Raw genomic sequence first — 14,028 nt, 5'->3', positions numbered from 1 at the left:
CACCTCTTGGAGGGGCCTCATATGTAGCCTGGCATTCGGGACAATGAAAATGCATGATGCCATGGAGCCCAGTAGAGATGTCACCTGACGGGCCATAGGTGCGTCTGATTTCAACAGGTCTTGACACTTTTTCTTTATTGATAATAGTCGTTCCTCCGAAGGATACACTCTTTGGAGCTCTGTGTCTAGTATTGCTCCCAGGTAGTGGAGGTTCTGCGTTGGAATCAAGGTGGACTTTTGGTAGTTGATTTGAAGACCTAGTGACTCGAAAACCTTGAGCACAATGTCCCGATGGGTTCTCGCCTGCTCCGGAGAGGAGGCTTTCAGTAGCCAGTCGTTTAGGTATGGGTAAATGAAGATTTGTTTGTTTTCGTAGATGTGCCGCTACCACTGCCACGCATTTCGAAAAAACACGGGGCAGATTTCAGGCCGAATGGTAGCACCTTGAACTGATAGTGCTGTGAGGCTATCTGGAAGCGCAGGAATTTCCGATGCTTGGGAACTATTGGGATGTGAAAGTATGCATCCTGCAGGTCGATGGAGCACATCCAGTCTCCCCGATGTAGCTGAGGGAAAATCTGGTGAAGAGCCAGCATCCTGAACTTTTGCTTTTTTATGTACTTGTTCAGTAGCCGTAAGTCCAGAATTGGTCTGAAAACGCCCTCTCTGCCTTTTTTCGCTACCAGAAAATAACGGGAGGAAACCCCCTTCCCTCTGTGCGCGAGTGGAACTTTTTCTATTGCCTTCTTTCGTAAAAGGGCGAGAGCCTCTGTGCGCAATAGGCTGACGTGAGACGGCTTGCATTTGGCTGGTGGCAAGTGAGGTGGAGGTTGCCGGAAAAGAAGAGAGTAGCCATTCTCGACAATGTTGAGCACCCATTTGTCTTTTGTGATCGCACGCCACTCGTGAATGAAGTCTGTGATACTTCCCCCCACCGTAGTGGTGCACAGTGTTAAGGGAAGCGAGTCCTCATTGTTTGGCCGTCGCTTTGGGTGTGGACTGTTGTGGTCTACTTGACCCTCGTTCCCTCGTGGCCTTACGAGACTGAAAAAGCGGGCGTCCTTGCCTCTGCTGTGGCCTCTGGGACCAGTGAGGGGTTTGAACCCTCTGCTGGAAAGGTCACCTGTCATAAGACCTATACCTTCGCCTGAAGTCCTTCTTCCTCTCCAGGCCTACTGCCCTTATGGTGTCCACTTCCGTCTTCATGCGCGCCATTTCTTCGCCCGTATGGGTACCAAACAGCAAGTTCCCGTTGAACGGAAGATTTAGGATACGCTGTTGTGCTTCCTGTTTTAATCCAGTCAGTCTCAACCAGGAAGATCTTCTTGCACAAATCCTATGTGCGTATCCATGTGCAGCTAAGTCTGCCCCATCTGCCGCTGCGCTGATGACCTGGTTGGAGACCAGACATCCCTCTTGAAGGATCTCTTGGAAGTCCTGCCTGTCCTCTCTAGGTAATTTTTCTGTGAACCTGTTCAGAGAGTCCCACAGTGAATGGTCATATCTGCCTAGGAGTGCAGACGTGCTGGAGACCATCATAGATGCCGCCGTGCCGCACATTTTTCTCCCCAGAGAGTCTAGATGTCTGCTCTCCTTGTCCGGTGGAACCGTGGAGGATGATGCTACTGAGTGATTTTTTCGGGCTGCGGCCAATATGACAGTCTGGCGGCGGATCCGTTCTGAGAAATAAAAGATCTTGTTCAGGCGCTTTATATTTTTTCAAAATCCTAGCAGGAGCCGATTTGAGGGTGGCTGGAGCTAAAAAGGTGGCCATGGTTGGCTGCAACAGACCAGGCACTAGTGGCAGTAGCTTTTTCGAAACCGCTCTATGCTGTAGAGTCTCAAAAATGACAGATGAGGAGGTTGATGGTTCTAGAACCTCTATGTTTAGCTTCTGTGCTCCCCTGACAAGCACCTCATTAAAAGTAGTGATGTCGTCCACCGGTGAAACCCTAGCTGGTGGAGAATCTGTTAAGGTGGGGGAGTATCGTCTGACGGATGACCCTGACGATGACCAAGAGGGCGACCTTCTGTGTCTTGATCGTGACCTAGATCGTTGCTGGGAACGTGACCTGCTGCGAGATGCTGTAGCAGAGCGCCCAGGCCTCGTTGTCGGCTGGCGAGAAGCAGAACGAGCCCGTCCTGCCCCCGCTGTCGGTGATGGTGTTCTCGGGAGAGAGGGCCGTAGGAGAGTACATCCTTGAATACTGCGAGTCCGGGGAGGCCGTTGGTCTATTAAGGCTCTCCAACCATCTTGGTGACAAATTGATGGGTGAGACATGCTCCGACGATGCCGCTCTCGACCGAGATGAACCACTTCTTATGGAGACCACTGGAGATGGAGTGGTCTTATCTGCTGGCGGAAGCCGATGCTCTGCTCCCTGCAAGACAGGTAAAACCTGTGTCGACGAAGGGAGCGCCGCCGGTTGTTCCTGTCTCGACGTTGAGTGTCTCGACGTCGAACGGCGATCTCTGGACCGCGACCTGCTCACAGTCGTGTGTCTCGATGTCGAGCGGTGGGCAGCCGACAGCGGATGTCCTTGCTCTCGCTGCTGGGGCGATTTCGACGTCGCCTTTCTTGACGTCGAGGGGTGCGAGGCCTTCGGTGGCGAATGGGCACGCCAGTGATGGCTCGACGTCGATCGGCGGGTTGCCGTCGACGGAGATATGCCCCTGCAGTGGCCATGTTCTCTCGACGCAGTATCCTTGGACGTCGGTCGGGTCGACGGCGATCTATGGCGGTGAGATGGTGGCAGCGACGACGTCGACGGGGAACAAACAGGTATCTTCCTACCTGCTGACGTCGATCTAGCCTGTCTCTCCTGAGAGTGGTTTGTTGGCTGCCTGGGAAGCGAAGAGGATGATGTTTTCTGCCTCTTGTGAAGCCCATGAAGCCTGATCTTTTCCCTGTCCTTCAGAGTCCTCTTTGACATGTTCTTGCAGTGTTTGCAAGTGTCAGGGCAGTGACTCTGAGGCAAGCACACAATGCAGAGAGTGTGTGGATCTGACTGGGCCTTCTTCTTCCCACAGGAAGGGCATTTCACAAAAAGGGGAGGCATTTTTCAGTCAGGAAAAAACTTCCAGACTCAGACAATGATGTTAGATGTCGAGTAAAGTAGGAAAAAACTCTGTTCTAAAGTATTTTTCTGAGAAAAACTCAGAAAAACAGAGCTCAATGCTCCAGGATCCTCTCAGAAGAAGCCGGAAAAAAGAACTGACCTAACTGTGAACCAACTGTCACCTCTCCTTCACCCCTGAGGCATGGTGGGATACTGGAGGTGCTCAGGGTCTTAAAGGCACGGTGCCAAAGTTTTTATGGTTCTCCTGTGTTAACCTGCATGCCGCCTATTGGCTAAGAATGCTCCATTGTTTTTCAATGTAGTTTTTTCTCTTTTCTCTGATGATTACTACTGCTTATCTCCCTAGGGCCAATTGTGGGGCTTTGGTAGATATTTTTTCTCTTATTGTAATTTTGAAAAGAATTAAAAAAAAAAAAAAATCCATAGAAATAAAGCATTTTAGCCTGTTTATGTTTATAGCCTGCATTGCTGTTTTACAAATGTATATATGAGTTTAGTATGAAAATTTGTCTACTAAAAATGCTATATATATTTTTTGTGCATATTTCATACTTAATATGTGTGTATTTTATATATGCTCCGGGGTCCCCGCACAAGGGCGGGAATATTCAATGTTTATGACTATTGATGAGGATCCCCTGGAAGAGAATTCATGCTGCAGCCCTTAGGGACATTCCCTGGCCACAGGGCCCTTAGTACCAGGGGTACCTTTTACAAGACTTAACTGTGTGCCAGGGCTGTGCCAACTGTAGAAACAAAGGTACAGAACACTGGTGCTGGGGCCTGGTTAGCAGGGTCCTAGCACACTTCCAATCAAAGCTGGCATCAACACTAGGCAAAAAGTGGGGAGTGACCATGCCAACAGTCGCATTTTCCTACAGCTTCCATAGAAACTCTTATATAATGCCCCTCACCTCACTGCCTTTATAAAGTCACCCCTCATTGCTACTGCCAGGAAACAAAAATTAAAGAGATACTGCGCATTCTACAGGACCCATTGTCTAATGAAAGCCTTAATTCCGTCTTCACAGTAGCAAGGAAAATTCCCTTTTTCAATCAAACAACTCTGAAGGAATTGTCTGAGTCCTTTGCTCAAGTTCACCGGCTGACTGACTCCATGCTGGGAGTTACTAAACAAGGGCTGCGTTTATAGTTATTTAAACGGCAGGACAGGTCTACCTCATTTAACCAATTTAGGTGTAGGAGCAAAAGTTCTTGCTTTCTTATGCTTTGATTTCAGTCAACTGTCCAGTGTATGTTTATCTTCCAAGCTGGAGTTAAAAATGCAAGGCAGAAAATGTGGCCCACTGTATCCACGTTTCCTGTTAACGTTGCTTCCATTCCAATTTGAAAACATGCTTATTTAAAATGGACTACATAACCCTTCACACATGCTTTGATATTCCCACTTTTATAAATATCAGAGATGCCGACAGGGTAGAGAATTTAACCAGCCTGCAAAAATAATTACAACACAAAGCCAAGAAGTGTGGTCCTGGTGAGGGTTCATTATTTGCAAGATTTCTCAATATGAAAAATAAATACCAAAAGTTTCAAAATAATATATTGGTCCTGGAGCCCACAGACACCAGCTAGTGTGCCTAAGTGCTTTCCTTTTTGGACAGGAGTCCATGTGATGAGGCAAAATGCCATGATTTACAGCACAAGACAGCCAAAGGATTAAGTCGGTTGACACTGTCCAATGCTGTACGGTGTAATGGGCATACAGTGGGTGTGCATGACATGTCAACAGACCAATGGATGAAGAGGGTCCCTCTATGTATATGTGCATGTCTTTTTAGCATGTTTTTTTCAAACCATGAGGCCTTCAAGACAGGTAAAGCTATCACTGGCTGCAAAGCCTAAAAATTATTAAAACTGAAAATGCTCTGTAATGAGGGAAAAAATAGCAAGTTTTTTTAAAAAACAAAGTGCTCTATGAACTATACCACTATGTTGTATATATGAGACTATACAAAAACTCCACACAGGTAATGGTCCTAATTGTAATCCGAATAAGAACTTTGACAGTCTGTATGAATACCACCGTCACATTTAACAAAGTGGTTCTTGTACAGAAAAACCCCGTAAAATATACAGCATGTCAAAAACTGCTGCATGAATAAGAAATGACGATTATGTAGAGCTATAGTTTAAAAGGGAGTAAGTTAAGATGAGGAAAAAAATTAAAGAAAATATTAACCTTGAAAAGTCCATCACAGGCCCGCTGCTGGTATATCTGAACTTGAACTGATAGCATTCTGTAATTGTCTAAAGGAAAGATCATCTCGTTACCACAGGCCATAATGGTGTACATTATTCACAAGTTATTATATGCAAATGCCATGCTCCTTTTTTTCTGCACTGATCTCAATTTTTAACTGTTCTATAATATGCTTGGTATTTCTCCGTACACATCAAGCAGAGACTGTTTACCTTTAAGAAAATAAGTTACCTACCTGTAACTGTAGTTCTCCAGTATTGGAATCTTTCATAGATTCACATGCTTGAATCCTTCTCCGTCGTCGAGATGGGAGCCCCCGACAGCAATATATATAAGCTACAGGCAATGAAGAAAATAAATGCCCAAAGGCTTTCACTTTAGTAGCCTTCCTTTAGCGCTATGAGCAAAAAGGACCAAAAGCAAGCCCCAGCCAATCAGGCTTCCCCTCCCCCTAGAACCCTCCTGAGAGGAGCTCCCTTCCCTCAGATTTTCTCAAGCACAAGTGTTAGAGTATCTGAAGAAAAAACAGGAAACTGTGAGCTTCCCAGGGGAGGAGGGAGGGTTGCATGTGAATCTATGAAAGATTCCAATACTGGAGAACTGCATTTACATGTAAATAACTTATTTTCTTACACCAGTATTGGAACTTTTATAGAGTCACATGCTTGAATCAGAATAGCAAGCAGTAATTAAGCACATTGTATAGCATCAATCCATACCTATACATGTAGTTACATACAAATATACATAAAGTCTTGGAACATACATATATCAGCAGAAACATTGAAGAAAAAGATCATGTAGGAAAGGTACAATATTAGATAAGCAATAAACATGACAAAAGAACGTCACCTTGAATAGAATAAAGAAATACAACAGCTCACTGTTACAGAAAAAGATGTTGTAAAACCACTTGTCCTACCGCCATATCACCTTACTGAGTTTCTTCTAAACAGTAATGTTTCGCAAAAGTATGTGTTGACTTCCACGTGACTGCCCTGCAGATGTCCTGAATGGGCACTTCTGCAAAAAGCGCCATGGATGCAGCCATTTTCCTTGTTGAGCTGGGGCTTGCTTTGGTCCTTTTTGCTCATAGAGATAAAGATAGGCTACTAAAGTGAAAGCCTTTGGTCCTTTTTTTTCATTGCAGTAGCTTATATATATTGCTGTTTTGATGTACCGGGGGCTCCCATCGCGATGTCGGGGAAGGATTCAAGCATGTGAATCTATGAAAAGTTCCAATACTGGATTAGGAATAGTTCTTGAGCATTGGAACTTTTGTACATCCACACGCATAGTGACTATCAAAATACTTAACATAGACTTTAAAATAGAATAAAAAATAAAACTTTAGGTTTTTCAGTCTGTACATTATGGTTGTTTTGTGCGGTCACTAGCTAAGACATTTCCACATAGTTCTTTGCTCCTGCAAGCACTCTTAATATAGAGATTTTTTTTAATGCTCATGAGTCTTAGAGTCCTACATAAAGATATGTTAATATTCAACGTTTTGTTAAAAAAACAAATGCGTCAACTGTTGTTCAGCAGAGTTAGTAACCGAGTATGCAGCACAAAGCAGCCCTGCGCCTGGGAAGCGACGGAACAGGTTTTGATATTTATCCAAATAAGAGAACTGACAAACACAACAGGACTGTGCTTAATGTGCTAATGCATGCAAACATAGGAGTGCACAAGCATGCATTTACACATGCTTGTGTTCTTTGCCTCAGCACTTTAGAGCTAGGTCTTTTAACAATGCCAGTGCTCGTTTATATCTCTTATCGGACAGCTGTGAGCATGGGAAATGCAGTCAAATGGACACGGTCAGGCGTTGTGCGCCTTCAGCCAGTTCAGGCAACAGAAATTTTCAGACTTGTATTTTCATTCAGCAGCACAATAGTCATTTTAAGGCATGGACAAACACCGGCAATTTCTGGGGCGACCACCTGTCCAAGAGCCCATGGGTAAAGTGAATAGAACATTCAGAAGTCACACAGCCATAACTGTGTGGCAAATAAACGTTTATGTTTTAATCTGACAGCTGGCTTGCTTAACCATAACCCTTGCGTTCTCTGTCAGGTGGCGATGAGCAATTAAAAAAATAATCTTTGTATCCCATGTTCTCCTCCATATTTCACCTCTTCTACCTCAACCCATACTCCTTACTGCCCTCTCTACCTATCTCAACATCTCTATGAAACTATAATCTTTTTCAAGTCTCCATGTCACCTATAACACCACAGCTCGCTCTCAATACAATCTCTACCTATCTCACAACTTCAACTCTCTTTACAATGCTCTGTGCCCATCTCCACACCTGTCTCTCTGCCCTTCTCACTAACTCACCACTCTCCCTTGGCCCCTCATTGTCACTGTTCATCTCATTTGCTGTCTCCCTCCATCTACTGTATCTCTCCCAATGTCATTTCTTTCTTCATCTCTCTATCCTTCACCTCTAAGCCCATTTTATAGCTTTCTTCTCTCACTATTTCATCTCCCTTCACCAATATCTCAGTTGATCTAACCTAGTGTTTGTTACCTCACTTCTCCACCCACCCCCCTCTATCACTGATCTCTTTACTAACTTAACTTTTGCTTGCTCCCTTTTGCCTACCTCTAGATCTTTTTATGTTATTCAGGGTCGAACTGGGACCAAAAATAGGCCCAGGCACCCACAAATAAGTTGCCCATGTTTGTTCGGGTCATGACTTATCATGAACCATTACATGATTAGTGCCGGGGGATAGGTTTTGGACACATATATAGTAAATTAAGTGTTTTAAAACATGAAGTGCCAGCCACCCGTACATAATGTTTTCCTACACAATAACTGAAAACTGAAGCATTCAAGCAGAAAGGGCTGCCCGTTTGCACAGAAGAACTTATCCCTTCACACCGGGAATACTCTGCATAGCAGGTTTGTGCCTTTCCCACTGTCCGTAGAGAACGCAAGTGCTTCCTTTGCATCCACTGACACCAAGTACACCTGTTTTTTCTAAAGCCATCACTCCTGGCTTGACTGTTTTTTTCCATTGGCCTCATTGACAAGGGCGTGTCTCCTGCATCCTCCAGAAGGAGAGTGAGATTCTCTTCCAGGGGATCCACATCAATAGTCAAACACTGAATATTCCCACCCACGTGCAGAGACCTCGGAGCATATACCAACACACATATATATGTATGATCTAACTATGAAAAATAACATTCTAGTAGATACTTTCAATAACAATATAATATATACATGTGTAAACAGCAATGCAGTCTACGTTGAGGAACAGGCTAAAAATGCATTCTTTTTTGGATTTTTTTTTTTAAACAAACTAAAACCTTAACGTTAAAACTTTCTGTATTCGAAGTAGAAGGCACAGAAAGTATAAGCAATGCATTTCAAAAGAGAAAAACGACATTGAAAATAAAGGAGCATTATTAGCCAATAGGCTGCATGCAGGTTAATACATCAGAACCAAAAAATTGGCACCGTGCCTTTAAGACCCTGAGCACCTCCAGTATCCCACCATGCCTCAGAGGTGAGATTGAGGTGACAGTTGGTTCACAGTTAGGTCAGTTCTTTTTTCCAGCTTATTCTGTAAGGATCCTAGAGCACTGAGCTCTCATTTTTCTGGTTATTTCACCAGAAGAATTACCTAGACTGTTTTTCTCGGTTGTATTCGACGTTTCTAAATTTTTCCTGAGTGAGACAAGTTTCTCACAAAAATCCCTTCATTATTCGTGAAATGTCCTTCCTGTGGGAACAAGAAAGCCCAGTCACACCCACACTCTGTGTGCATATTCTGTTTGCCTCAGAGTCACTCTCCTGACACCTGCAGACATTGTAAAAATCTGTCAGAAAGGACTCTCAAGGACAGAGAGAGTATTAGTCTTCATGGTCTGCATGAAAGAGAGAAACTTTCAAAGGACTCACCACAACGGTGAGCAAGATCGACGTCTGCAGGTAGGAAGGTTCCTGTTTGTTCACCGTCGATGTCATCCCTGCCATTGTCGCATCACCGGGTGTCAAAGAGCACACCACCGTCAACGGCAACGCAAACGACGTCAAAAGAAAAGACATCGAAGCCTTTACTTCCTAATCAGGGTAGTTCTCCTTAAACAGTTGCACACCGATCGACTTCGAGCATGTACATCAGTACCTATACACCGGCAAAGTCTGCACATCATCTGATGGAGTCAGGGCATCCGCCGTCGAAGAAGACTTAAAGAACTAGGTCAAGGACTCGGCATCGTACGACAGAGGCACTTGTCTCCGTCTGCACACCGCTCGACGTCAAGGCATTCGATGTCAAGACACATTCCTGCTGCGTATCACCGCTCGTCTTCGAAGCATGCAATGTCGATGTCGAGGCCTGAGAAAACGGGAAGGCCTCGCTCGCCGACAGAAACCCAGGGATCCCTGTCAACGGCAACACAACAGCGATCGACGTTGAGACAACCTTCTCCTGTAACATCTGTCTCACAAAGGGTCTCTCTGCATACCAGTCCCCATCAAAAGTCACATACAATTCCTGAGACTGGCCTTCTCCACCAAGACCCAGTAGTTATGGCTCAGAGTGACTCTTCAGCGGCATCCAAAGCTTCATCGCATGTACCGCTTAAAAATCTGTCTCCAAGGTGGCTAGAAAGCCTGACTAAAACACCGGCTTCTCCAGATTCTCAATACTTGAGGCTCTACTCAACAATGGCTTTTTTTACCTTGTACGCCCTCCCCTACAACACTATCGGAACGACCAAGACCTGCTGCTGACAAGCCCGTTCCTAGACATCAGCGCAGCCAGACAAGGGCATCCTCAAGAATTAGGAGAAGGACTAGATCTACATCCTTTAGATCACAGTGGCAAAGATCTCCCTCATGGTCTACCGCATCTGAGCCCTCCATGAGAGACTACTCCCCTAACTTAAATAACTCCCCTCCAGCAACGGTATCGCCAATTGACATTACCACCTTCAATGAGATTTTGGTCAGAGGGGCTCAAAACCTGAACATAGATATTCCAGAACAGACTACGTCATCATCAGTGATCTTTGAGACCCTGCATCAAGGTGCCTCTTCCAGACTATTACTGCTCTGGTTTCTGGTCTTTTACAAGGAAAAAGACTATTGAGGGTCCCTGGTATGATGAGTAGCCCATCCAGGGAATAATACTTGTATACAAGCAAAAGCAAATGAGCTACAAATAATGTTCACTTTTATCCAACATAGGAAAAAACGATTAAACTGTAACAAAATTTAAAGGCAAAAAATATTTATTACAAATGTATGTCAAAGAGAAGCACATCTCAATATGCAAATAGACAATTATATAAAGGTAAAGCTGGGAAAACAAAAAATATTTCTAAACATATTTACACCTATATACAAGTAAATAGACAAAAGCTGAACTGACATCAGACAAGACAAAAAAACTGATCCAACCATAACAAAACATATAAAAAACAATTTTTTTGTATAATAGAATACAAACAAAAAATATACACTTTATTTTTCTGGAACTGAAATGATATTCACATAAGTACCATATTATTATTCAATTCCTGATTGTGTCTCCATCTTGCTTGGAAAGAGAAAAAACATTGTATCTCGACTTCATTAATTCAAAGTTCATATAAACAACAAGCAGTAGTAGGAACAAAGCCTACGCGTGTTTCGGCGGTAACCACCAAATTCAAAAAAACGCCTTCTTCAGGGCCATTCCTTTCCCATCATTACTGCATAATATCGCAGAATAAGTGGATTCTCATCTTTCCCATTACCATAAAACCCGGCGATGTTGTTGCAGAGTTTCCTCGATTATAATACAAACAGAGTTCAGTTTTGTCATTCCTACTTCCATTCGCAAGTGAAACCCGAATAATCGTTTAAAGTGGGAAACTTCTCTGGGGGTTCATCAAAGTGATCCACACACCACCTCTAGCGCATGCTTGCTGGGACCCCGAAAAACCATCCTCCTCTTTTACAACCAGCTTTGGACACCTTTCTTACTCCGGCTAGCCTTCTTTCTGCTCCGGCTCGGATACTAAAGAAATATAAAGCCCCAGACCAGGATCCTTTGTTCCTTAGTCGATCCTCCTCATTCCGTGATTTCGTCATCTACGGTCCCTCCAGATAAGGAGAGTAAACATTTGGACTCATTGAGCAGGAAGATGTGTGGCACTGCAGCAGCGTGCATGAAGGTCTCCAGTGCTTCTGCGCTTCTCGGAAGGTACATCCGTTCCTTGTGGGACTCCCTGAACAGATTTGTTGACAAACTGCCTAGAGAAGATAGGGAAGATTTTCAGGAGATCTTGCAAGAGGGGAGTTTGGTTTCCAACCAAGTCATTAGTGCTGTTGCAGATGGCGCAGATTTGGCGGCTCATGGCTATGCACATGGCATTTGTACAAGGAGATCCTCATGGCTGCGCCTTACGGGACTGAGGCAGGAGGCACAGCACCGAATCTTGAACCTTACGTTCAATGGAACCTCGTTATTTGGATCTCACACTGACGATGAGATGGCGTGGATGAAATCGGAGGTAGACACTATGAAGGCGGTGGGCCTTGATAGGCGAAGAGAATATAGAATGAGTTACAGGCCCTTTTCAGCAGAGGGTTCAAGCCCCTCACTGGTCTCAGAGGCCTCAATAGAAGCAGGGGAGGCCTTTCTTTCAGCAACGCAGACCTGCGAGAGACCGCGCTCCAAGTGGACCGCATCAGTCTACTCCCAAGGCAGTGGGAAAACAATGAGGACTCGCTTCCCCTATCCCTGTCCACCACTGGGGGAAGTATTACCAATCACGCTCACAAGTGGCACGCCGTTACAAAAGGGTGCTAAACATTGTAGAGAATGGTTAGTCTCTTCGGTTCAAATCTCCTCCAACTTCTCTACCGCCAACGAGGTCACCGCCTGCTTATCACTTGATACTACGAAAAGAAGTTTGCATACTTTGCAGAAAGGAGCAATAGAAAAGGTGCTGTTCGCTCAGCAAGGAAAAGAAGTGTATTCTCGCTATTTTCTGGTAAGGAAGAAAGGCCAAGAAAAGTCCTTCAGACCCATTCTGGATTTGAGACATCTGAACAAATACATCCAAAGACAAATATTCAGAATGCTGGCTCTTAATCAGATTTTCCCTCAGATACATCGAGCAAACTGGATGTGCTCTGCAGATCTACAGGATGCGTACATTTATATTCTAATCATTCCCAAACATTGGAAATTTCTTCGGTTTGTAGTCGCATCTCAACACTACCATTTCAAAGTGCTGCCCTTCGGCCTAAAATCAGCCCCTCAGACATTCTCCAAATGTGTGGCAGCGGTAGCGGCGCACTTCAGAAAACAGAAAATGGATAAGTTACTTACCTGTAAATCCTAGTTCTCTTCCAGGGGTATCCTCAAAGTCATAAACATTGAATATTCCCGCCCTTGTGCGGGGACCTCGGAGCATACATCAAATACACACATATAAAGTATGAAATATGCACGAAAAATATATATATAGCATTTTTAGTAGACATAACTTTCATACTAAACTCATACATACATGTGTAAAACGGCAATGCAGACTATAATCATAAACAGGCTAAAATGCTTTATTTCTATGAAGTTTTTTTTTTTTTTTTTAATCATAATAAAAATTACAATAGAGAATAAATATCTACCCAAGCCCCCAAAACTGGGCTTAGGGAAATAAGCAGTAGTAATCACTAGAGAAAAAAAGAGAAAAAACTACATTGAAAAACAATGGAGCATTCTTAGCCAATAGGCTGCATGCAGGTTAACACAGGAGAACCATAAAAACTTTGTCACTGTGCCTTTAAGACCCTGAGCACCTCCGGTATCCCACCATGCCTCAGGGGTGAAGGAGAGGTGACAGTTGGTTCACAGTTAGGTCAGTACTTTTTTACGGTGATAACCTGCGTAACGGATTCGAAAGACAGTCTGTCCTGCACTTCTAGGAGACGTGCGTCCGGGGAGGAGGGTGGGTTGTTTATGACTTTGATGAGGATACCCCTGGAAGAGAACTAGGATTTACAGGTAAGTAACTTATCCTTCTCTTCCAGGGGATCCTCATCAATAGTCATAAACATTGAATAGATTAGCAAGCCCATCCCTAAACTCTGCGGACTGTCTAATAGAAGTGCAGGAAGAGATATGTATCATGCAAATACATTTCTCAGAGAGGCCTGCCCCACTTCGGCATCTGTTCTTGCATCTGAGTCCAAACAGTAATGCCTAGTAAATGTATGTACAGACTTCCATGTAGCAGCCTTACAAATCTCAGATATTGGAACATTGTTAAGGAGGGCAGCAGTAGCCGCTTTTCCCCTTGCGGAATGCGCTTTAGGTCTACCTAGTAGTTGTTTGTTAGCCAACTGGTATGCATTAACAATACAAGAAACTATCCATCTTGATATGGTTCGTTTAGATGCTGCCTCTCCTGTTCTCAAATGACCATAATTTATAAACAAGTGGTTGGAATGTCTAATCAGCTTGGTTTTATCCAAATAAAATTTTAGCACTCTTTTCAGATCTAAGGAGTGCAACGCTTTCTCCGCCGGAGTCTCCGGATTGGGGAAAAAAGTTGGTAGAGAAATAGTCTGATTGATGTGGAATTCTGACACCACCTTCGGTAGGAATGATGGGTGAGTTCGCAGAACTACTCTATTGTCGTGAAAGACTGTGTACGGTTCTTTGGAGGACAAAGCCTGAATTTCACTGACCCTCCTTGCGGAAG

General features: G+C 44.1%; 1 protein-coding gene across 3 annotated transcripts in view; it reads right to left on the bottom strand.

Annotated features, from left to right (window-relative positions):
* Positions 1-14,028, bottom strand: part of HORMAD1 (HORMA domain containing 1) — a 326,846-nt gene that overhangs the window by 185,291 nt on the left and 127,527 nt on the right. For all 3 annotated transcript variants that reach the window (XM_069216936.1, XM_069216938.1, XM_069216937.1), the window contains one exon: positions 5,284-5,351. In XM_069216936.1, coding sequence (XP_069073037.1) covers positions 5,284-5,351 — 68 coding nt within the window. The remainder of the gene's footprint in view (positions 1-5,283; positions 5,352-14,028) is intronic.

This window comes from Pleurodeles waltl, chromosome 12 (assembly GCF_031143425.1).
Source record: "Pleurodeles waltl isolate 20211129_DDA chromosome 12, aPleWal1.hap1.20221129, whole genome shotgun sequence".
In the NCBI taxonomy this organism is placed as follows: domain Eukaryota; kingdom Metazoa; phylum Chordata; class Amphibia; order Caudata; family Salamandridae; genus Pleurodeles; species Pleurodeles waltl.
This window is presented reverse-complemented; position numbering and strand designations above follow the sequence as displayed.